Source organism: Hyaena hyaena, unplaced genomic scaffold, assembly GCF_003009895.1.
Source record: "Hyaena hyaena isolate Hyena2069 unplaced genomic scaffold, ASM300989v1 scaffold_126, whole genome shotgun sequence".
Taxonomy (NCBI): Eukaryota; Metazoa; Chordata; class Mammalia; order Carnivora; family Hyaenidae; genus Hyaena; species Hyaena hyaena.
This window is the reverse complement of record NW_024080759.1, coordinates 1,736,297-1,762,569: the sequence shown is the minus strand read 5'-3', so window position 1 is coordinate 1,762,569 and position 26,273 is coordinate 1,736,297. Positions and strand designations below refer to the sequence as shown.

Here is a 26,273-nt window from a genome sequence, read left to right as displayed (position 1 = left end):
ACCGCTCTCTGTCTCTCTGCATTCTCAAATCTCCTCAGTGGGGGAGGCACTTAGCCCCAGTGGGCACTGGCATTGCAGTATACCCCCAGCTCTGCTTTAAGGTCTCTTTCATTGATAGATAGTCAAAGGAGAGGCAGCTGGGAAACTTCATATCCTGGCTTAAGACCTCAAGGAGGGATGGTTTCGAAAAGATTTCTGACTTTCTCTGCAGTGGTGTAAGAGTAGCTCCTGGGTCCTGAGAATTGGTGGTGGTGGTATCTTAACCATACACATCAGGAAGCAGGGTGAGCGAGGGTTATAGGAGGACCAGAGAGGGTGACATTGCTGTTCATGTAGATTTAGGATATAAAGATTTCCACTAATTCTTGCTTGCTTCCTTCCCTCAGGGACAGAACATTTGCGTGAATGCTGTTGTTTTTGAAAATTCTGGTGAGAGTTTCCCGGTAATTCTGTTTTCTTCTTTAAATACCTGTCCCTTGGGAAACTCGAGATTTATCACTAAATGTCCAAGTTTGTTAAAATCTTTCAAGCAGAGCTGGCCCAAGTGTGACTAAGATTACCTTTCTGATGTCACCAGCTCATCCATTGTGGGACCCATGGGTTTTCTGTTCACAGCTCTGCTGGTTTTGAGCTGCCTTTGAGGGTCAAGCATGAACCTGTCTGCTGGTTTTAAGCCCCATCCCCACGCCCTCCCCCCCACGCCCATGTTTGGAGGGGATGACTATCTATGTTACTGTGTCTCCTAACATGAAAAACGAGCACAGTGATGCAATTTGAACTTGATGGTTTGGACCACATCCCTTTTGAGTCTTGTGCACAAAGATCTACACAAGTTGAGTTCTGATTCAAAACCAGGCCTTGATTTTTCAGAGCCAGTAAAGCCTGTTAAGGAGCATTTGGGTAGTGTTTATCAGAGAGACTAGTTTGCTTATGGAAAACTTTCTATATCTTTCCAGTACTGTCTATAGATTAGAGCTTGTAGATGTTTTAATCATCAGGGTAATGATTTACCTTCCCTCTTCTCCTGTCCTCAGTTGCTTCGTTTACCCACTAGAGGGGAGGAAGTGATGGGTGGGGGAGGAGTGGTAAGAGGAGAGCATATTATCAGAATACCTGAGGACCAGTTGTATCTTTTTCAGAGAGGCTAGTCCTAGCCAACATACTCTCCTCCTTTTGTACTCTCTATACTGTAATTGCATCCTCTGTATATTGTCATCGTACCTGCTTACCCTTGAATATCTGATTTCATCATAATAAGCTTGTTTGTTCTTAGGCTGAATACCAGGGAGAACCAGCTTCATCAGTGAGCCATATTTCAGTCTCATGACTAAAGGTTGGGCTGGTTGAGTTGAAAGAGAGTGGGCCTGTGCCATGGGGAGTATGGAGTAGATCTAATGAGAGAAGAGATGTATGGTGCTGGAGAGGAATGTTGAAGTAGAGAGACCCTCTCTTGGGATCCCTTATTGAACAGAAATGAGGAATGAATCCAGCTCTGGAATGGATCTGGGTGTTCGAATCTATTCTAAGATACTTGTGTAAGGCCAGTAATCTCCCATGGGGCACCTGGGTGTCTCAGTCGTTTAATCGACTTTGGCTTGGGTCATGATCTCACAGTTTGTGGGTTCAAACCCTGGGTCGGGCTCTGTGCTGACAGCTCAGAGCCTGGAGCCTGCTTTGGATTTCTGTGTCTCCCTCTCTCTCTATTCCTCCCCTGCTAGTGTTTTGTCTCTCTCAAAAATAAACAAACACTAAAAAAAAAAAAAAAAAAGACCAGTAACTACCCTCTTTCCCTCCCCACTTCAGCTGAAATCATAGCTTCTCGTGGATCATTCATACTTAGTCTTAATCTCAGATTGGTGGCTCCCTCGACCCATTGTTAGGAGTGAAACTGGGCCAGTTGATCAGAAAGGCGTATGAGGTTGAGTTCATTGAGTTCATTGACTCTTATCTCACATAGTAAAAAGTCATAAGAATGGTAGAAGAAAAGAAAACATTAAAAAAACAGCATACATAGATGATATATGGGAATTATATTCTAAGGATGTAGTTCTTAGGAATTAACCTGCTTGTAATGGATGATCTAATTTAAGGTTTTCTCTCTTTACTCCAGGAGGTGACTTTGGTCCAGAGACTTCTCCCCCAGTCTTGCCCCCTGGCCATGGTGGTGACTTTTCTGTGAGCAGCCTCCCTGTAGCAGAGGACACCTACAGGGTGAGCTTGGCCAAAGGTGTCTCAATGTCTTTGCCTTCATCACCTCTGCTGCCTCGACAGTCTCATTCGGTACAATCAAGATCAAATAAAAAATCCCCAGGTAAATAAGCAAGAAAACAGCACCCTTACTAATTGTCTCGGTTATATATGTAATGCATGTATTGAAATTAAGCAAAACTAGTGCTTGTAAGAAATTTCCTGGGAGGTTTAACTTCTGAAAGAAGAAAATCTTCAAAAATAAAGTTTTGATTTGAATTTAGACTAATTTCTTTAGTTCAACCTATATATGAACTATTTTGATTGCTCAGATTAGACTTTTACAAAGACTCAAGATCTTGTTATCAATATCAATGTTAATTATTGGTCTTGTTTTCTTGATGGTGAATTAGGGAATGCTATAATCTAAACTCATTGTAGTGCATTTAAAGATTATGGATTTTGGCAAGTATAGTCTGACAGTCCATTTATTACTGCCAAGTGTTATATACTGATATACTTTTTTGATTACATTACTCAGTATTTGAGCAGCTATACGATTTGTGAAAATTCAGATTCGTAAGGGGCTGGGAGCAAAGGTGTTATGGATTACTTGTTTAAAGTATTTTGGCTTCCCTCATCATTACCAACTTTTTGCATTTAACATTAGTAGTGAAAACACAAATGTTACTTAACTTTGAGAGGTTACGAATCAAATGTGAGGAAAGCCTTTCCAGAATGCTGATCTTCTTCTAGGTTTGCTAAGCATTTGTTTACTGAGGGCAGAACAGTTTGGGACCTTTATTGATCGATCGTATGCCAGTGTAAGGATTCTTCTCATTTACCCATGAATATGTTTGGAATTGGTCTACAGTGTGTCTTGGGGTTATAAAATTGGTGTCTGTTTTTCTGGTTTCCTAAATATTTGTATTACTTGAGATGTGATAGGCATGATTCCTGAATCATTTGCAGTTTATGTGGTGACAAAATTAAGAGAGAAAACCTTGAGGCTTTGAATGTTAGAAATGGTGTTATGAATTGGTAAGTGTCCAAAATCTTTTATTGTCCTAGAGCTTTCTTATTTTGGACAGCATTGTTTACAATCCAGTCATTAGCTGGAACTTGGAAGCCTTTTGGTATGAAGCAATTTCCTGTGCCAAGGAATTTGACCTGTTTATCAGTATTTGGGGAAATTCCTGGAATGTCCTTCCTTCTCTTTGCCTTTCCCTACCACTATATCTCTTTGTCAAATTTCTTCTCTTCTTTCAAATCATGGTTCCCACACTGCCTTTCTTGCTGGTTACCCCATTGGAATCACTCTATAAAACCTGTGCACAGTGTTACACTTTTTTCTTTATCAGCTACGTCATTTGTCTTTTTTCCTTGAGTCAGTGTGTTTATGTGCGTCCTGTGCCTGGTGGGCATGGACGGGCATGGTGTCTTCTTTAAGTATACCTCATCTATAAAAAAAATAATAGAATTCTGAACCCATCTGGATTCCTAAGGGAATATTACTTGCAAGTGCCAAGTACAGAGATATGACCTTTAGGAGAATTTGCCCTCCTGTATAGCCTGTGCTGCTGCAAAGGAATTGATGCTTCTTGGGCCTTAGACCTGGTGACTATCTAAGAGACTAGGGAATATGCATTTCACATAGGATTTTATTATTAACAAACTAAATGTTTGTTTTAGTGGAACTTAAGTCTTCTTTTTTTTTTTTTAATTTGTTTTTTTTCCACTTCTATTGAAATACATTTGACCCATAACATTGTGTCTGTTTCCTGTATATAATATAGTGATTTTATATATGCATGTATATATTACAAAATGATTACCCTAAGGCTAATTAACACATCTATCACCTCATATAGTTATAATTTGTTTATTTTGTGAAGTGTTAGTGGGATGTTAGGCAGCAGTGAATGGCATGGCAGGCATGGGAAGTATGGCTATCTAGAAGAATCTCAGAGGCTATAGGCTCACTGGCCAGAAATCACTGTGTCCTGACCAAATTTGATGTCCTTAGTGTTGAGAAAATATCCTATAGTTTGCCTTTTTCCATGGGAATAAAATTTATTTCTGCCAAACTTTTTGAAAGTCCTTATGAATAGAAGGGAGTAGTTTTTCAACATTCAGCCTTTTAATGGATTGAAGAAAATACTCTCTGTTTAGATGCTTTGGGTCCAAATTAAATACACTAAGCAGATTCTTCTCTAACGGAGCCATGCTTGTGCATTGCCCAAATTTTATGCAGCAAATTAATGTCTCACAGTGGTAATTTGGCCTCATTATCTTGGCAATTTTAATTCAAAAGGGAAGTTAAGGGCATAGATGCTTGCTTAAAAATGTCAGTGACTCAGAGTACCTCAGACAATAAACAACGTTTTTCCACAGTGTCTAACACAGGCAGGTTTCTGTTCAAGCCATATTGTTAGAAAAGTATCCAGAGACCTAGTGTTCTACCTGCCTGTAAAATTAGTTGACATATGGTTGTGAACGTGCACTGGATTTAAAAATAGCCATCTATTTAAAAAGCTAGCACTGTTGTTGCTAATGGTACAATAAACACGCTGTGCATGCTGCACCCGTAGGTATTGAGGCCTGTACCAGTGGGCTATACTTTAGGATCTTGTCATTTTTCAGACCTAGCTCTGAAATTACCTTGATGACTTCTGTGGTCATTTGTAACATAAGACCCCTTTCTCTCTCTTTTAAGAGGGTGCATTAAAAAAAAAAAAAAAGAAAACCTAAACATGTTTTACTTGTTTGGATAGAAACTCTTAACTAATTGATGCTAATCAAGAAATTGTCAGGGTCTGAAATTATTTTAGCAAAGGTCAAATCCTATAAACCCCTGTAATAGGCATTCAATGCAGCCTGTATTAATGAAAGTTTGTATTTTAATATAATAGGTGATTAGCTCCTGGGCCTTGGGAACTCTGGGCCAGAGAGTTTCATTAACCTTGCCGTAATGTGACCCTGGATTTTTCATTGTTGAGTTTCTTACATTTTACTTCTATTGCTAGTTAGTATTATTTAGTCTGCTAATACCTTGCCTCATATATTTATATTTTTTCCCTTGTTAGTCTGAAGATGCATTTTTTGAGTATTGTTTCAATTTCTGGGTTTTTTTTTTCTGAATGAAAACTACATTTGTGGCTAAAGAAAACAAGGACCAGTCTCCCTTATAGTTTTGTGGTGGTTGCAAGCCTTTTTGGACTAAGAAGTCATTAATATTCGTAATGTATCCTTTTGTCTTCCAGAGAAGAGCAAAGCCCATTTCCTGTGGTTTATTTATTAGTAATATCATTAGTTACTTTATATTCGGATTATATTTCCCAGATGACTTTGGGCCCATTATGAAACACTCAAAAGGTAGGGCATGAGTGAGAAGCAAGCTTTTAAAATACCATGATGGGGGTATGGCAGCAGATGGTGGGAAGTGGGTGATCATGCTTTTTTCATCCTCACTTATATGGGAAGAGTGGATAGTGCAGGCTACTTGCACCTGTGCTACTTCCGATTCTAGTTCTGTCTCTGTTGACAGAGCTGATGTAGCAATTGTGGAAACCCCTCTGGCTGTTCTGTTTCTTTAAGAAACCTCAAAGCTGACAGCCTGTAAAGTAGAAGTCTTTCTACCCTTTGATTTTTGGACCATAAGTTAATTGTCTGCCAAGGCCCTCCCTTACTCACCCTTTAAGAGTGTTTCTTGTAGAAAATTTGGAGATCCCAGGATAGAAACAGAACTACTCTTGGCATTTTTATTTAAAAAATTATTTTTATCTACTCCATCTAGACCTGAGACCACACATGTGCTGCCTTTTTTCACTTAGTATTATATCATGAACAATTTCCAATTTGCTTGAAGAACTTGAGATTTAAAGTCTGTATTTCAATATTTCATGATTCATTAAAAAATTTAATGATTTATTAATTTAATTTATTTATATAATGTTTTATTTATTGAGAGACATGAGGGTGGGGGACAGAGAGAGAGAGGGATTCACAGAATCTGAAGGAGGCTCCAGTCTCTGAGCTGTCAACACAGAGCTCAATCCAGGGTTCGAACCCAGGAACCATGAGATCATAACCGGAGCCGAAGTCAGCCAAAGTCGCTCAACCGACTGAGCCACCCAGGCGCCCCTGTATGACTGATTTTTAACTGATTTCCAGTTGTTGGATATTTGTTATTTTTCAGGCTTATTTATTTATTTTGTTATTGTAGTTTTTTTTTTTTAATTATTTTTGAGAGAAAGCAAGAGAGAGCAGGGAAGGGGCAGAGGAAGGGAGAGACAGAATCCCAAGCAGGCTCCCAAATGTGGGGCTTGAACTCATAACCGTGAGATCATGACCTGAGCCGAGATCAAGAGGCAGATGCTTAACTGACTGAGCCACCCAAGGGCCTCCAGTTTTTTTTTTAAATTGTATCGTAAGTCATGACATTTTCCTTTATTCTTGCTATTAAATGCCTATGAATTCAAAATTGTTAATTGTGGTAAAATACACATAACAAAACTTACTGTTTTAATCATTTTTATTTTTATTTTATAAAAATTAATTTGCTTTCTTCTTTTTTTTTTTTTTTTTACAAATAGTTTATTGTCAAATTAGTTTCCACATAACACTCAGTGTTCATCCCCACAAGTGTCCTCCTCCATGCCCATCCCCCCCTCCCACCCACATCCATCAGTCCTCAGTTTTTGTCAGCATTCAAGAGTCTCTCATGGTTTGCCTCTCTCCCTTTCCCCCACCATTTCCGCCCCTCTTGTCCCCCTTGTTCCTCCGTCAAGTTCCTCCTAATCCTCCTATACGTGCAAACATAGGATATTTGTCCTTCTCTGCCTGACTTATTTCGCTCAGCATAACACCCTCAAGGACCATCCATGTTGCTACACATGGCCAGATTTCATTCTTTCTCATTGCCGTGTAGTATTCCATCATATAGATAAACCACATCTTCTTGATCCATTCATCTGTTGATGGACACTTAGGCTCTTTCCATGTTTTGGCTATTGTGGAGAGTGCTGCTATGAACATTGGGGTACATGTGCTCCTATGCCTCAGCATTTCTGTATCCCTTGGGTAAATTCCTAGTAGTGCTATTGCTGGGTCATAGGGGAGTTCTATTGTTAGTTTCCTGAGGAACCTCCACACTGTTTTCCAGGGGGGGCTGTACCAGTTTACATTCCCACCAACAGTGTAGGAGGGTGCCCGTTTCTCCACATCCTCGATTAATCATTTTTAACTGTACAGTTCAGTAGTGTTAAGTACATTCACATTGTTGTGCACGCAGTCTCTAGAACTCCTACTGTGAATGTTTGTCCAGTAATTTTTATACACATCTAATCTCGCAAGAGTGGCACGTTCCCAGAAGTGGAATTATTGAACTAAATGGACTGCATTTTTAAAGATTCTTGATACATGCTGCCCAGTCACTTTCCAGAAAAGCTGTATTGATTTCACATTTACTCCAGCATTCTTTGAGAGGCTTCTTTTTGAAGTTAATGTCTTCTGGGAACTATCTTAGATGGATAGTGCTGGTGAGGTGCTTTGTCCAGCCTAGCTGTGGACCACTCAGAGTTAGTTAGAAGGGTCTGAGAGAAGTCCTCTTGTCACTTTCCTCTTTTGAACTCCCCTTCTGTTGGCACTTCATAGACAATTCTCATTTCCTTTCTTTCCACAATACTGTGTCAGGGGAATTATCACAGCTGAGTCAGATCAAGTTCATGGTCAGAAAAACACAAAGCTGGCTTCCAGTTTTAGCTATAGCCACACTCTCTGTTACGTAGGGAAGATCATAGACAGGTTAGAGTTGGATAGGCTGCCAGGCCACCTGTGAAGGCCCCTTTGCAGATACGGAAGGGATGCAAGGTCTAGAACTGGCCCCAATGGGCAAGTTATTAATATGAGTTTTGGCTTAAGCCCAGGTCCCCTGCTCTGTCCCCAGCACGTTCTCCTATTCCAGTCTGCATTGTTCTGCCTGTATGTTGACACATGAGCTGTAAATGACGCGGCTTTGTGTTCTGGTTGCGTGCACACAGGGAGACCATAGGCTTATGTGCCCACATGCATCTGTGACAGGAAATGCACAGTCACAGTATGAGCCTGCTTGCAGAACCAGCTAGTGGTAGGCCCTGCTTTCACCGAATGAGGGCCACATTCAGCAATCTGACTTTCAGCAAGGACAGTTCCTTCTGCTGTGTGAATAGGAAAACATTGTTTCCTCCTGGAGACTTGTTATTTGATAGCCTCCTCCTAGAAGTAGGCGGCTGCCTGTGCCTCACTGCCATGCCCAGCTGTGACCCAGACACACACTTGCTGTTGTTCCGGTGTTTACACATAGAACTCACGCGCATGCCTTTGCTCCACTGTGAGGACCTTTCTGCATGCCGTTTATTTCCCCATCCTTGATCCTGGTTTGTCTGTACCTTGGACTGACCCCAGAGTTTTAAAGAATGCTGATTCCTGAGTTCTGAGGTGTGGCCTGGGCATTGGGATTTAAAAAGAAAAAGCTTCCCATGTGATTCTAATATGTAGCAAAGTTTGAGAACAATTGATAGGGAATTAGATGAAATAATCATATATTGTTTTTTAATGAAGGTAAATACACAGATATCTTTATTTCCTAAATTTTAGAAATCATATTTGGGGAGGAAAATACATTACAACAATGTACTAAAGATATAGAAAATCTTGGTTTCCGCCTACTCCCAGAAAGACCACCTCTTCTGACACTCGGTTGAATGTCTTTCCTGCCCTGTTTGTACCACATAATAAATGACAATGATGTATTTGCCCGTTTGCCTGAGCTCTGGACATGTGAAAGGCTCCCAGTTTTCCACTAAATAAAGAACAGTGGAAGACCATTCTTGTATATTAGTATTTAAAGGCATCTCTGATATTTTCATTGGATAGATTATGAAAGTGGGATTACTGGGTGAAAATGTAACGAACAATGAGAGCAGATTATATACTTGTCGTTTTTTCTCTTTGGTGGGGGGGATTTTTGTGGTGTTTGCCCTGTGTTCTATTTGGTTGATAGGTATTTCTTATCAAATCATCACAGCTTTCTTGTGTGTTTTAAGGCTATCTGTCATGTATGTCACTAAAACATTTTCCCAGATTATCATTTTCCATTTAATTAGGTTTATAGTGTTTTATGATCCACTAATGTTTTTTGTTCTCTCAGTTCAGATTTACATACTTTTACATTGTAATTTATCCAATTGCATTTTTAAAACACAGCTTTATTGTGATATTTCACTTACCCTATAATTCACCCATTTAAGGTTTAATGTTTTTAGCATTTTCACAGGGTTGTGCAACCATTGCCACAATCTAATTTTAGAACCTTTTTATCTCCCTTAAAAAAAAAAACCCATTCGCATTAGCAATTACTCCACATTGCTCCCTACTTCCCTCTCCCTCTTCCTAATCCACCATCCTGCAGCCCTAAGCAAACAGTAATCTGCTTTCTGTGTGAATCACCCATTCCAGACATTTCATATAAATGAAATTTTGTAACATGTGGGCTTTCCTGAGGACTTACTTCATAGAACAGTGTTAGTTAGGTTCACCACATTGTATGTGGTATGTAACGGTATTTCTTTCCATTTTATTAACTAATACTTTATTGTATATATGTGCCACATTTAAAAATCCATTCTTCAGCATGTGAACCTTTGGGTTTCTACTTTTTGGGTCTTCTGAATAATGCTGTTGTGAACATTTGTGTATACATTTTTGTGGGTATCTGTCTTTTCATTTCTTGAGTATACTCCTAGGTGTAGAATTGCTAGATCATATGATAACTGTATATTTAGCATTTTAAAGTACTGACAAAACATTTTCCAAAATGATTGCAACATTGTGTATTCCCACCAGCATAGTGTGAGATTTCCAGTTTCTCCACATGCTTGCCATCACTTGTCATTGTCATTCTTTTTGATTATGGCCATCCTAGTGCATGTGAGCTCATGTCTCACTGTAGTTTTATTAATAAGTTGTAAGAATTCTTTTTATATTCTAATTACAAGTTCTGTATTATGCAAATTTTCTTTCATTCTGTGGGTTGTCATTTTTACTTTCTTGATACCGTTGTTTCAAGTGCAATTTTTAAATTTTAATGTAGTCCAGTTCATTTTGTTGCTGTCCTTTTGATGCTCTAAGAAACCATTGCCTAATCCAAAGTCAAAAGACTTATGCCTATGTTTTCTCCTAAGAGAGAAAGGGGATCAAATCCCTTTTGGGTTAATTTTTTAATGTTTGTTTATTTTTGAGAGAGAGAAAGATCATGTGTGAGAGGGGGCAGAGAGAGGGGCTTTGGGCTGACAGCAAAGAGTCCAATATGGGGCTTGAACTCAGGAACTGTGAAAACATGAACTGAGGCCAAAGTTGGATGTTTAACTGATTGAGCCACTCAGGTGCCCCGATTTTTGAGTTAATTAAAAACATTTTTTTAATGTTTATTTTTGAGAGAGAGAGATAGAGCACAAGCAGAGGAGGGACAGAGAGAGAAGAAGATACAGAATCCAAAGCAGGCTCTAGGCTCTGAGCTGTCAGCACAGAGCCAGATGTGGGGCTCGAACTCAGGAGGCTCAAGGTTATCAGCTTAGCTGAAGTTGGATGCTTAACCAACTGAGCCACCCAGGCCCGCCTTGAGTTAATTTTGTATGCATGATGTGAGGTAGGGTCCAACTTTACCCTTTTACATGTAGTTATCCAGTTGTTTCAGCACCGTTTACCCAAAGACAGTTCTTTACCCATTGAATGGCCTTTGACCAAGTCATTGCTATGCTCTAAACCAGCCCTGTTCTGCTTCTCTGCTTCCCCCTTTGCTTATTCCCCTCCTTGTGCCCGAGGTCAGAACTTCCTCTGTTAGAGTTGACCTCATGTATGATTTGCTTCTTTTGCTTCATCCAGCCTTCCCTTGGGTCTCTCCTTTTCCCTGTGTGAGAAATAACTTTGTGTTCCAAATACCTGTAGCACTGTGCTTACGCCTCCCTCTGCACAGCCGCTCATGGCATTTCTCTGCCCTGACAGTCCATGAGCTCCTTGTCTTTGTTTCCCTGTGGAAGCCTTGAAAACAGGATATGGTCACTTCCGTTGGTTACCCTAGTGAGGGGGCTTAGGAATCTACTTGTCAAAATTAGTAGGAATTTAGCAGTTGATGGTCATCAGCTCCATGTGATTGGTTGAAAATACTAATGGACACATAAGCAATTTCAGTGTAATGACCCTATGTTTATAAGGCTAGAAACATACCTTCCCCCATATTTACAGAGAACTGATTCTAATTCTTTAATGAAGGCCCTACCTCTCAGGGCTTTGCTATCATTAGGCAGTGAGCAAAGGGGAGTATGTTTTAAGCAGGGTTTGTCAGGGGCCTTCTCAATCCTACTTTTCTACACTCCTGTCACTCTTACATTTTCTCAGGCTCTTCGCATTTTTGCTGCATGTTTCCCACCGCCTGCGGTTAATGATGACTGGAGGCTTTATCCAGTCACACTTTACAGCAGTGTCAGCTGCACCCTGTGGTGGTGTCAGATGGCAGCTAGCACAAACCCGGTGCCATGCTCAGAAAGGAGTCTTTTTACCTCAAGAAAACAGATGGGGGCACGATCAGCAGTGGTGGGAATCTCTTCTTTTTGATCATTTCTGATTCTCGGAGAAACACAGAAGTCACAGAAGCTCATGGGACCTACTGTATTTGTAAGTAACATTGATGAACTTCATTGTAAAGTAGAAATCGACAGGAGGAAGAGACTGATGTTCCAGCCTGAATCCTCAAGCTTGTTGTGAAACAAGTCTGCGTGTTGGCAGGAGTGGCTGGCTGTGTTCTGAAGCCTGGCGTTGGGAAGCTGAAGTGAACACGGAATGGTGATCTTTAGGGGAGAGCTGAGTAAGAACCAGAGTGCTTACAAAGAGAAAACTGGGACCACAGGGAAAACCTACATTATCCGGACCTGGAATGTTAAACCAGTAAGCTTTGCCTCTGGGGGCTTATTGAGAGTAGCTAGTGAGAAGTCATATGTGGAACCCTTTCTTGGCACAAGTGTTCTGAGAAATAAAATTTAGGAAACACTTCCAAGGAGGTGTGACTTTCTTACCCCTTCTATTACCAAGCTGGTCATCCTTTATTGGTCAGAGGTCCTAAGTGGCAATTAATGAGCTCACTTTTTTAAAAATAGAACTTTTAAAAGAGCATTTTTAGGTTCAGAGCAAAACTAAGTGAAATGTGCGGAGATTTCTCATACATCCCTAGCCCCTGCACATGCACAGCCTCCCCCATTACCGACATTTCTCATCACAGTGGTACATTTGTTACAATCTGTGAACCTGCATTGACATACCTTATCACCTAAGGTCCAAAGTTTACATTCTTGGTGTTAGACAGTCTGTGAGTTTGGACAAATGTTTAATGACCTGTGTCCATCTCTGTGGTATCATACAGAGTATTTTCACTGCCATAAAAATCCTCTGTGCTCCATCCTGTCCCCACCACCCACTGGCAACTACTCACCTTTGTAATTCCTGTCTCCATAGTTTTGCCTTTGCTGGAAAGCCAAACAGCTGGAATCCTATACTATGTAGTCTTTTCATACTGGCTTTTTCACTTAATAATAGTATGCATTTAGGGTTCCTCCACATCTTTTCATGGCTTGATAGCTTATCTTTTTTTAGTGCTAAATAATAGTCCATTGTCTGAGTGTACCGCAGTTTATTTATCCCTTCACCTACTGAAGGTCATCTTGGTTGTTTTCAGGTTTGGCAGTTTTGAGTAAACCTTCTGTAAATATCTGTGTGCCAGTTTTTGGTGTGGACATAAGGTTTTAATACCTTTAAGTCAATACCAAGGAGCATGATTGCTGGATCATGTGGTAAGAGTGCGTTTAGTTATATAAGAAAAACTGGCAAACTTCCTTTCAAAGTGGTTGTACCATTTTGCATTCCCACAAGCAATGAATAAGAATTCCTGTTGTTCTAGGGTCGCCTGGTGGCTCAGTCAGTTAAGCATCTGACTCTTGATTTCAGCTCAGGTAATTATCTCACAGTCATGAGATTAAGCCCTACATTAGGCTCTGTGTTGGACACGGAGTCTATACTAAAGATTCTCTCTCTCCCTCTCCTTCTGCCTCTCCCCTGCTCACCTCTGCTGGCATGCCATGTTCTCTCTCTCTCTCTCTCAAAAAAAAATTCCTATTCTATATCCTTATTTAGATTTGGTGTTGTCAGTTTTTTGGATTTTAGCTATTTTAATGGGTGAATGGTGGTCTCTTATTTTAATTTGCAGTTAGTTCCCTGATGACATATGTTGTGGATCATCTTTTCTGAGCTCATTTTCAATCTGTATATCTTTTTTGGTGAGTTAAGGTTTGGATCATTTTAAAACCCAGGGTTTTTGTGTTCTTATTGAGTTTTAAGAGTTCTTTATATATTTTAAATTATAGTCCTTTATCAGATGTATCTTTTTTCTCCCAGTTTGTGGATTGCCTTCTCATTCTCTTGACTGTGTCTTTTCAGAGAAGTTTTTAGTTTTAACGAATTTCAGCTTATCAGTTATTTCTTTCATGAATTGGGATTGTATCTAAACAGTCATTGCCATAGCTAAGGTCATTAAGTTTTCTCTTCTCTTCTCTTCTCTTCTCTTCTCTTCTCTTCTCTTCTCTTCTCGGAGTTTCATAGTTTTGCCTTTTACAGTTTGGTTTGAGATTGATTTTGAGTTAATATTTGTGAAGGGTATAAAGTCAGTATCTACATTTATTTTCTTGCATGTGAATGTTCCTGTCATTCCAGCATCATTTGTTGAAAAGCCTTTTCTCCGTTACATTGCCTTTACTTCTTTGTTAAAGATTAGTTGACTGTATTTGTCTGGATCTGCTTCTAGGCTCTCTCTTCTGTTCCACTGAGCTATTTGTCTGTTCTTATGCTAATACTACATGGTCTTGATTCCTTTAGTTTTATAGTAGATGTTGAAGTAAGATAGTGCCCATTCTCTAACTTGGTTCTTCTCCTTCAAAGTTATTTTGGGTCTTTTGCCTTTCCACACAAACTTTAGAATCAGTTGGTTATTATCCACAAAATAACTTGCTGGGATTTTGATTGAAATTACATTGAGCCTATAGATCAAGTTGGGAAAAAATTGCCATCTTGACAATGTAGAGTCTTCCCTTCCATGAGTATGGAATATCTCTCCATTTTAGTTAGTTCTTTGATTTCTTTCATCAGCATTTTGTAGTTTTCTTCATGTGGACCTTTTACATGTTTTGTTTATACCAAAGGATTTCACTTTTCAAGGTGCAAAGGCAAATGGTATTGTTTCTAATAAACCACTTGTTTATTACTGGTATATAGGAAGTCAGTGGACTTATAAATATGAACCCTGTATCCTACAAATTTGCCATAATCCCTGTTCCAGGAATTTTTTGGTCAGTATTTTAGATTTATTACATACATGAGCATGTCATCTGTGAAAAAAGTCTTATTTCTTCCTTCCCAATCTTTATGCCTTTTATTTCCTTTTCTTGCCTTATTGCATTAGCTGGGACTTCCAGGATAATAATGAAAAGGAGTTAGTGAGAGGGGATATCCTTGCCTTATTCCTGATCTTAGTGGGAAAGTTTGTTTCCACCATAAATATGATAGTAGAGTTTTTGTAGATATTTTTTATCAAGTTGAGGAAGTTCCCCCCTTTTTCCTAGTTGAGAGTTTTTATCAAGAATGGGTATTGGATTTTGCTGTGAATTACCTGTGTCTATTGATATGATCATCTGAGTTTGCTTTTTAGCCTGCTGATGGGATGGATTACATTTTCTAATGTTGAACCAGCATTGTGCATCTGAGATCAGTCCCACTTGGCCATCATATATAATCTTTTTATACATTCTTGGATTCAGTTTGCTAATTTTTTGTTGAGGATTTTTTGCATCTGTATTTATGAGAGCTTTTGGTCTGTAGTTTTCTTTTAATGTCTTTGCCTTGTTGTGGTGTTAGAGTAATGTTGGCCTCATAAACTCAGTGAGTTAGGAAGTATTCACTTCATTTCTATCCTCTGAGAGAGATTGTAGAGAACTGGTATGATTTCTTCCTTAAATGTTTAGTAGAATTCACCAATGAACCTATCTTGGCCTGGTGCTATTTTGGGAAATTATTTGTGGATTTAATTTCTTTAACAGACACAGGCCTATTCAGCTTGAGCTCACTTTTTGAAAAGCCCTAGGAGAACAAACTATCCACCAGAAGTCAGAAACCTGTGAGACCCTGGTTTTAGTTAACCAAAATATTAATGATCTTGATAAGTGCAGAAGTCTCCATCTGCCCCAGTCTTGGACAGATTGGAACTGGATTCACCTCCCACTTGGTATACTTGGGTAGGTTATAGGTATTTCCTCATCTGGGAAATGGGAGTAATAATGGTGCTTCTCTTTATAGGGTAACTGAAATTTAAACGAGATGTAGACTGTGAAGTGTAGGGCCTGATAGACAAGCTCTTCTGTGGCGGTTGCTGTTTCAGTGTAGCCATCTGCCATGGAGCCCATCTTCATCTTCCTTCATCTGACTTCGTGGCCTTGAATGGATTCCCACAGTATCTGTCCTCTCAGTTCCCCATCCTTAGCCAGATGCCCCCTGGAGGGATTTCATCCTCACACATATGTGTTTTCTGGCAAGCGTATGTGCTTTTGATGTGCGGCAAAGCTTTATTGTCTGTGAACAGGACATGAAAGCAGCATGATGCAGTGGCTGACCCACTGTCTGGGTTCCAATTCCAGCTTTCCCACCAGCTTCTTATATTATTCATCTCTTGGTTTGCATGAGATTTGTGTGAAGTGATTAAAATGATGTCTGTAAAACTGCCTTGTAAACTGTGATGCAAGTGCAAAGGTTTAAGAAAGAAGTTTTGAGCAGAAAAGAGAAATTTGGTTAAGCAAAGGTAGGTTGGCTGGCGGTGCCCTGCCTCAATGACTTGTGAAGCTCCTGTGAGCTCTTTATGGAAATGAGAGAGTGGTCCCTGAGGCTGATGGAGAGTAAGTGCTCCAAAGTGGTCCACACTTGCTCACTGGGCAATGAGAGCAAAATTTCAATGGAAGGTGAGTGAGCATTTACTTGTCTGAAGGTGTGCATATGAGCACAGTTACAAAGTTGCTCCTTACACAGGTAAGTGATAAAATTGGCATTTAATTAAGGCAGAAATCTTTGTATCAGGTTACCCTTGAATACCCCTTAAGCTGCTCATAAATGCCATCTGCAGACATACTGCCTCTGGATGGCACATTTTTCTTCTGCCATTGACACAGATTGTTGTTTATTTGGATGCACCAGATGAAGTAGGAAACTTGTACTCAGGTCTGCGTTGTACCAGAAATGTGTACCTTACTTACCCACAGAATTCCATTATGTGAGGCCATGTAGGGGCCGAGAATGGCAGAGAGAACAATAGGTACGTGTGTCTCCTCCCACAGAATCCTTCTCCTGCCTTGCAGAGCACATGCAGTTGAATGCAAGTGAAGTAATTGTGCCCAGGTTACAATTCCATTGTAACACTATCATTTTGAGACTATAGGAGGTATTATAGGTGCTTCTTTCTTGAGCATTTTGATATTTCACAAGGACTCTGGATGTGAGGCTCTTAAGAACTCAAATTATGTGCGTGCTGTACACACTCTAGGGTCTAGTGTTAATATTTGATATGGAAATTAGAGGTCTTGAAGTGATGCTCACAGGCTAGGAATCTCCTGCTATTTTAATCAGAAGATGATTGTGGACTTCAAGATCTTTAGTAAAAATTCAATAGAAATTTTCTTTATTAAAAGTAATTTACTTTTACAAAATAATTTACAGTATTTTTTTTCCAGTTTTAGAGTTCTTATTAGAGCCAGGTGTATGTACTCTAAGATTTGAATGAATGTATGTATGCACTCATACATACATTAAAATTAGAGTCTATGCGTATACTGAGAATGCATGATTTTTTAGAAGTGGTGAGATTTAAGCAGATCTTATCTACATTAGAGAAGATGAACTTGTGTATGCTTCTTTTCCATTGCTGCCTTCTAACTGGGGAAATTCTATCCAAGCCATGTAGTGCTGTGGGAAGTTTCTAGCCCTAAAAGGCAGATAGACCTGGGGTTCAAATCCAAAGTCCCTGTTCTTAGCAGCCCTGTGCACTTGGAAGTGACTTGACAAGCTCTTTGAGTCTTGGTTTCCTCATCTGAACTGGAGAATAAATTATCTACCATATAGTTTTTTGAGAGGATAGAGGGGATGCTGGTAATGTGCCTGACTCCTAAAACACGCTTAAGAAATTTGCTGTTGTCTGTAACTTCTGAAATCAGGTAACTTGCCCCTTTTCCCATGTGGTGTCTTCTCCTACTTCTTCCTCTTATGACTTCAGTTTGTCTGACCTGGTCAGTGAGGAAGACACCCCTGCCTCAGTGCAAGGACCTCTGAGGTCTTACTGTTGGCACCTAGATTTAGGTCTATAAGCAGAGGAACTGACCTGCCCATAGCTTCTGTGAAGGGTCTGATCAGATCTTATGTTGCTTTGCTTTTCACTTCCTGTAGTGGGTATTACTCCCAGCCACATGGCTTGTTTGTTTATTCTTGGTCCTATTAAATTCTTATTGAAAGCTTTAAAGATCAAACAGTGAGCATGCAAATAGGTAAGATTTGGAGGAGTGGGAGAAGCAGTTCACAAGGAAGCAAGCTGATACCAAAGTTTTTGGGGTGAGGGTAGGGAAACCACCCAGCGACTCGAGGGGAGGGTTGATTCTGCCTCGCTATGAAAGATCCCTCAGAATGTCCACTTGAGCCCTGTGAGAGTCTCAGGAAGAAATGATGTCAACAGGCCTGGTCAAGGAAGCACACGTTAAACACTTACTGAGGACTTGATACTTACTCAACATTAGGTTTTGCTACATATTTTTTTTAAAGTTTGTGGTGTTTTTAATTTTTTTAATTTCAAAAATGTTATTATTTATTTTTGGGAGAGAAAGAGACAGAGTGTAAGCCAGGGTGGGGCAGAAAGTGAGAGGAAGTCACAGAATCTGAAGCAGGCACCAGGCTCTGAGTTGTCAGCACTGAGCCTGATGCGGGGCTTGAACTCACAGACATGAGATCATGACCTAAGTCGAAGTCAGACACTTAACTGACTGACCCACCCAGGAACCCCAAAAGTTTGTGGTGTTTTAATAAGCAATTAAGGAATAACAGGTCCTGACAGACTCCACCAGAAGCCTACTAGAACTGATCCAAGAATTCAGCCAAGTTGCAGGGTACAAAATCAACGTACAGAAATCGGTTGCATTTTTATACACCAACAATGAAGCAAGAGAAAGAGACATCAAGAAACTGATCCCATTCACAATTGCACAAGAAACCATAAAATATCTCGGAATAAACCTAATCAAGGATACAAGAGATTTGTATGATGAAAACTATAGAAAACTTATGAAGGAAATTGAAGAAGACACAAAGAAATGGAAAAACATTCCATGCTCATGGATAGGAAGAATAAATATAGTTAAGATGTCATTACTACCTAAAGCACTCTTACACGTTCAATGCAATTCCAACCAAGTTGCACCAGCACACTTCTCAAAACTAGAACAAACTATCCAAAAATTTGTATGGAACCACAAAAGACCCCGAATAGCCAAAGTAATACTGAAAAATAAAACCAAAACGGGAGGTATCATCATCCCAGACTTTAGCCTCTACTACAAAGCTGTCATCATCAAGACAGTATGGTACTGGCACAAAAACAGACACATAGACCAATGGAACAGAATTGAGAACTCAGAAGTGGACCCAAAAGTATACAGCCAACTGATCTTTGACAAAGCAGGAAAGAATATCCAATGGAAAAAAGACAGCCTTTTTAACAGATGGTGTTGGGAGAACTGGACAGCAACATGCAGAAGAATGAAACTAGATCATTTTCTCACACCATGCACAAAAATAAACTCCAAATGGATAAAGGACCTGAACGTGAGACAGGAAACTATCAACACCCTAGAGGAGAAAGCAGGAAACAACCTCCTTGACCTCCACCGCAGCAACTTCTTACTTGACACATCCCCAAAAGCAAGGGAATCAAGAGCAAAAATAAATGATTGGGACCTCATCAAGATTAAAAGCTTCTGCACAGCCAAGGAAACAACCCAGAAAACTAATAGGCAACCAACGGAATGGGAAAAGATAGTTGCAAATGACCTATCAGATAAAGGGTTAATATCCAGAATCTATAAGGAACTCACCAAACTACACGCCCGAAAAACAAACAACCCAGTGAAGAAATGGGCAGAAGATATGAACAGACACTTCTCCAAAGAGGACATCCAGATGGCCAACAGACACATGAAACGATGCTCAGCATCCCTCGTCATCAGGGAAATACAAATCAAAACCACACTGAGATACCACCTCACGCCAGTCAGAGTGGCTAAAATGAGCAAATCAGAGAACTCTAGATGCTGGCGAGGATGTGGAGAAACGGGCACCCTCCTCCACTGTTGGTGGGAATGTAAACTGATACAGCCCCTCTGGAAAACAGTGTGGAGGTTCCTCAGGAAACTAACAATAGAACTCCCCTAGGACCCAGCAATAGCACTGCTAGGAATTTACCCAAGGGATACAGAAATGCTGAGGCATAGGAGCACATGTACCCCAATGTTCATAGCAGCACTCTCCACAATAGCCAAAACATGGAAAGAGCCTAAGTGTCCATCAACAGATGAATGGATCAAGAAGATGTGGTGTATCTATACCATGGAATACTACATGGCAATGAGAAACAGTGAAATCTGGCCATGTGTAGCAACATGGATGGACCTTGAGGTGTTATGCTGAGCGAAATAAGTCAGGCAGAGAAGGACAAATATCCTATGTTTGCATGTATAGGAGGATTAGGAGGAGCTTGACGGAGGAACAAGGGGGAGAAGAAGGGGAGAAATGGTGGGGGAAAGGGAGAGAGGCAAACCATGAGAGACTCTTGAATGCTGACAAAAACTGAGGACTGATGGATGTGGGTGGGAGGGGGGGATGGGCACTGAGTGTTATGTGGAAACTAATTTGACAATAAACTATTTGTAAAAAAAAAAAAAAAATGGTCCTTTTAAGGCAGGAAAAACCTCACTGTAGCTTCATACCCATGAGTCACCTTGACTTTTTCACTGTTACTTTTAGATTTCTTAATGGTACAGTGAAAGGTAAACAACAAAACATATTGAGTCCAATGTTTTCCCTGAAATGAGAAAGAAACCTAGCAGACTGCGTAGGAGAATGATTTTTAATTTCCATGTGGATACTCTTATTATTGTGGTTTACTTTCCACATCTTCCTTTCAAACTGGAAATTCTTAGTTTGTGTGCCCTTTGGCCTTTAAAAATAGTCCCTCTTTATGCACTAGTGCTCTCCTGAGCTCTTCCTTCCCCTAGCTGACCTAGACTGGCTGGAGGCTGAGTTGGCAAGAGATTTTTCCAGGATACCTTTGATCATAACAGGACTTGTAGGTGGATATGACTTTCTTTTTTTTTTTTTTTTTTTGGTAGTGACCTTTATTTTTCCGAATGGCCTCAGAGGCACTCTGAGTTACTTCAGTCTGTCTTTAACTTGGTGATTTCATGGGGTTCCACAAACATTTGTCTTCTAAAGGCTTGTTGAGCATGATCTGTATGTTGGGCTCTGAGGTAGACGTGAGGTAAATAGGAAGGTAAATAAATACTTGGCCCCAAGCTTTGAGGACCTCCCAGTTTAGTGAAATAGGTGCTAACTTGTAAAGCTTAGAGGTGTCTACAAAGTTGTGAAGTCATGGAAAAGAACAAGAATCTTTGGGGGCAGCTGGTAATGTGCCAAGTGCATGTGACACTGGAAGGCACTCTTAACACATGAATTAGGGGATCCATAACTAATGCGGTTTGAGTTGGCCAGGAAGACTGTTCTGTATGGAAGGGACAGCCCCCTGTGAGGTCTGGAGAGCATGCAGGCAGGTGAGTGACTGGAATGTACTGGCTAGAGCTCACAAGGCATCGTGGGGCAGCAGGTAATGTTAGAGAAGAGTGTGGAAATTCACTGGGATCCAGGAGTGATTTTAGTCTTTTGGCAGTGGTGTCCTTTAACTATTCTTTAAGTAGAGACATGGTATAGATAGAGGTTTTAGGACAGTAACTATTTTGTATAGGACATCTTGGAGTTGGAGAGACTGGTTGGGACTCTTTTGTAATGATTCAGTTGAAATATAGTTACTAAAGCCTCTGCAGTGACAAGAGAATGGAAGGAGGGGGAAGTCTGTTTAAGAAAGTTGTAGGAAAAATAATTATAGGTTATGGTGACCCGTTTTTTATTTTTAATTATTTTTAATGTTTTATTTATTTCTGAGAGGAGACAGCATGAGCAGCAGAGAGTCAGAGAGAGAGGGAGACATGGAATCTGAAACAGGCTCCAGGCTCTGAGCTAGCTGTCAGCACAGAGCCTGATGTGGGGCTTGAACCCAGGAACTGTGAGATCATGACCTGAGCCGAAGTCAGATGCTTAACTGACTGAGCCACCCAGGTGCCCCTGTGGTGACCACTTTGTACATGGAAATGAGGGAAGGAAGACAAATGCAGAACCGCTCTGGGCCAGGGCTTGCTTTCTCTTTTCATACCATGGCATATAGGAGATGTTTGTCCAGCTGTGGGGGTAAATGGACTGTTACTTGGGGTGCTACTCCAGATTGCCCAGCAGTCCCAAAAGCTAAGGGATCCACATCTCTGTTCATGCTTCATTCATTCTTTGCAAACCAGTTGGGAAGCTTACCAAGGGCTCTAGCTTGGTTTTCTAGATGGGTTCAGATGAAAAAAACTTATTGCATAGTGGCTTTACCCTCCCCTCCTATGTAATTATTAGGGTGTCTCCAAGGTGATTGTTATTCTTGTATTTTAGGTAAGGCTCTGATGGTTGGAATTTCAACCCCAGTCGTGGAATTTGAAGTCATGCTGTTTCTGTCCTGCCATGGATGTAGCTGCTGTGTAATTAACTATGGTGTGGAATACAGAAACGGGTTGCTTGGGTGGGGTGCAGAGTTTGACTTTGAATAATGTGAGCCTTGGATGTTCCATAGAGCCTTGTTTGTGAAGAGCACTGGGGAGTTGGAAGTGCAGAGCCAGAGCTCAGAAGAATTTCAAGACATGGCATCTGTGGCAGAGACTTGGAAGTATAAGTACAATAGGGAATGAAAAGTGTTCACTTTTGGAAATAGGGTAGTTGATGACAGAGTAGGATTTACAAATTTCTTCTGTCAAGAGCCAGATGTAAATATTAAAGGCCCTGAGGGCCATACGGTTTGTGTTGTAACTACTCAGTTTTTTGATTGTAGCACAGATCAGCCATAGACAGTACATCAATGAACAGTCATGGCTATATTGCAGTAACATTTTATTTATAAAAACATACAATGGGTCAGATTTGACCCCTAGACCATAGTTTGCCTGCTTGAAGGAAAGGAAGTGAGGAGTGGAAAGTTAGTATTTGGTTAGTACTTAAGTATGTGTCAGATACCTTGTAAATATATTTAACCCTGAGGTATAGATACTAACCCTATCTACTATTGATGGAGAGACCCAAGAGTTTAGATAATTTGCCTGAAGATTACAGAACTAGCTACCGCCTGGCTGGGACTTGAACTTCCATCAGCCTGATTGCAAAGCCCTGGACATGTCCATTTCATTTCACTGCTGACCAGAGCAGCAGTCTTAGGTTAGATGCCTCTCAGTAGGTACAGATGGTACAGAAGCCATCAGGCTCTTTATTCCCATGACCTTCAGTGATGCCATGTTTTTTGCCTCCGCCTGTATTAGTTTTCTAGTGCTGCCATAACAAAGTACCACAGAGTGGGTGGCTTAAACAATAAAAATGTATTTTCTCACAGTTCTGAAGGCTTAAGTTCTAAGATGAACGTGCTTGCAGGTTTACTTCCTCCAGTGGCCCCTCTCCTTGGTTTACAGATGGCCTCCTTCTCACTGTGTTCTCACATGTTCTTTTCCTTGTGCTTGTGCATCGTAGTGTGTTTCTGTGTGTCCAGATTTCATCTAAAAAGGACATCACTCAGATTGGATTAGGGACCTTGTCAGTGGCCTCTTTTAACTTAATTACCTCTTATTTACTTATCATTTTAAAAATGTTTATTTAATACAGCCCCTCTGGAAAACAGTGTGGAGGGTCCTCAGGAAACTAACAATAGAACTCCCTTATGACCCAGCAATAGCACTGCTAGGAATTTACCCAAGGGATACAGAAATGCTGAGGCATAGGAGCACATGTACCCCAATGTTCATAGCAGCACTCTCCACAATAGCTAAAACATGGAAAGAGCCTAAGTGTCCATCCACAGATGAATGGATCAAGAAGATGTGGTTTATCTATACCATGGAATACTACATGGCAATGAGAAACAATGAAATCTGGCCATGTGTAGCAACATGGATGGACCTTGAGGGTGTTATGCTGAGCGAAATAAGTCAGGCAGAGAAGGACAAATATCATATGTTTGCACGTATAGGAGGATTAGGAGGAACTTGACGGAGGAACAAGGGGGAGAAGAAGGGCGGAAATGGTGGGGGAAAGGGAGAGAGGCAAACCATGAGAGACTCTTGAATGCTGAAAACAAACTGAGGGCTGATATGGGAGATGGCGGGGAGGGGGGGGGGGGGGATGGGCATGGAGGAGGGCACTTTGGGGATGAGCACTGAGTGTTATGTAGAAACTAATTTGACAATAAACTATTTGTAAAAAAAAAAAATAAATAAATAAAAACCATAAAAAAAAAGTTTATTTAAATCTTTTTTAAAAAGTTTATTTATTTTGAGAGACAGAGAGAGGGAGGAAGAGAGAGAGAGAAAATTCCAAGCCAACTCTGTGCTGTCAGCATAGAGCCCTTTGTGGGACTCCATCTCAGGAACCATGAGATCATGGCCTGAGCCAAGATCAAGAGTCAGCTTAAGTAAGTGACTGAGCCACTCAGGTGTCTCTTAATTACCTCTTAAAAGCCTAGTCTCCTAGGGCACCTAGGTGGCTCAGTCAGGTAAGCATCCAACTTCGGCTCAAGTCATGATCTTATGGCTGGGTGGGTTTGAGGCCCACATTGTTCTCTGCACTAATAGTGTGGAGCCTGCTTGGGATTCTCTCTCTACCTCTCTCACCGCCCCTCCCCCACTTATGTTTTTTTTTCTCTCTTTCAAAAATAAATAAACTTAAAAGAAGCCTAGTCTCCAAATACACTCACATTCTGAGATACTAGAAGTTGGGCTTTCAACATACGAAATTTAGGAGAACACCATTCAGCTTGTAACAACCCTCTTCTGTGGTGAGTATCAATGAACTGTCAGGAACAGAGCCTAAATTCCTTAATACAGAAGATAAAGACATTCTCTTGTATGTGAAGCTATCTATTAGTTACCATTTGAGACTTGGGTGAACTTTTTATTTTAGTTTTAGATTTATAGAAAAGTTGCAAAGATAGTTCAGAGTTCCTATATACCACATACCCAGTTTCTTATATTATTAACATAGTACATTAACGGTATTGTCACAATTAATAAACTAATACTAATACATTGTTACCAAGTAAAGTCAATGCTTCATTCACATTTCTTTAGTTTGTAACTAATATCCAGGATCTTCCTCAGGATACCACATTACATTGATTTGTCGTGTCTCCTTAGGCTCCTCTTGGCTGTAACAGTTGGTCAGACTTTCCATGATTTTCATGACTTCAGCAGTTTTGATGCTTACTGTGAGGGGGCTTTGTAGGATGTCCTTCTGTTGAGATTTGTCTGATACTTCCCTCATGATTGAACTGGAGTCACGGGGTTTTGGGGAGGAAGACTACAGAGGTAAAATGCTCCCTTTTTTCCTTAAGTTTATTTATTTATTTTGATAGAGAGATTGAGAGGGAGAGCACAAGCAGGGGAGAGCCAGAGAGAGAGGGAGAAAGAGAATGACAGTGCAGAGCCTGATATGGGGCTCTAACTCCCGAACTGTGAGACCATGACCTCAGCTGAAATCAAGAATCGGATGCTTAACAGACTGGCCACCCAGGTGCCCTGGTAAAGTGCCCTTCTTATCAAATTGGGTTGATGATGAATACTAACAAGGTTACTTACCACAGTTTATGTTAACTGTGGTCACCTGGCCAAGGTAGTGATTTCCAGGTTTCTCCATAGTAAAGTTACTCTTTCTTCTTATGCCCTTCTCCATGTCCTACTCTCTGGAGGGAAGGTGCTGTGAACAGCCCACATAAGCAGGTAGGGGTGTTCTCCTTCCCCTCCTCGACAATGGGGTATCTGCATAAATGTGAGATTACTGCATGGGAGATTCATCTCTTTTTCCCTATTCAGTTACTTATATCAGTGTAGATTCATGGGTAGAAGGCATTTTCGATTGCACTGAGACAACCCAACTCCGGGACACTCCACCCTTCTGCCCCACATGTTGCCTTGTGGGCTGTAAGTGAAGTGAAGTTCTTTGCAAGGGGCCAAAAGTATCAGAATTCTGTTAGGTCTAGCCTTGGACAGAGAGTTGCAGTCCCACCAGTTTAATTACTTTGTATAGACTGTGAACCACATGTGTGTTCCCTGAAATCATCAAGAAGAAGCATTTCTGGGCTTCATGCTTCTAACTCCTAATGGGTGCATGCATTATCCTGATGATGAAAAAAATGCTCTAGTGGATTTTGTCTGAAATCCGTATTGAAGCAGCGCCACCGTGTGGTAAATGCTGAAGGATCAGTGTGTTCCAGGAGCAATTTCTGTGCAGTCCTGGGACTCTTCGGGCCCATGTTCCTAAAAGGTTACCTTCTGACTTTGGCTTCATACATGACCAGGTTTACATAAAAAGTAGACACTGGAAAGTTGGAATCCCCAATAGTTCTTTCTTTTGGCAAACTGCTAACTTTCTTTCATATTATTTAAAATTGTTTAATAGCTGAGGTATAAAAGTGCAACAGGTTGAAAACTCAGACTTCTGGAGCTGTTTTTCTTTGGCTTAGGCAGATTGGGGACTTATTTTAATAGTTTCATTCTTCTTTGCTCAAAGGTTTGAAGATGTTTGAG

General features: G+C 40.5%; 1 protein-coding gene across 6 annotated transcripts in view; it reads left to right on the top strand.

The window, feature by feature from the left end:
- The window catches only part of TANC1 (tetratricopeptide repeat, ankyrin repeat and coiled-coil containing 1), a 243,775-nt gene that overhangs the window by 107,903 nt on the left and 109,599 nt on the right, over positions 1–26,273 (top strand). For all 6 annotated transcript variants that reach the window (XM_039237550.1, XM_039237555.1, XM_039237554.1 and 3 more), the window contains exon 3: positions 2,111–2,311. In XM_039237550.1, coding sequence (XP_039093481.1) covers positions 2,111–2,311 — 201 coding nt within the window. The remainder of the gene's footprint in view (positions 1–2,110; positions 2,312–26,273) is intronic.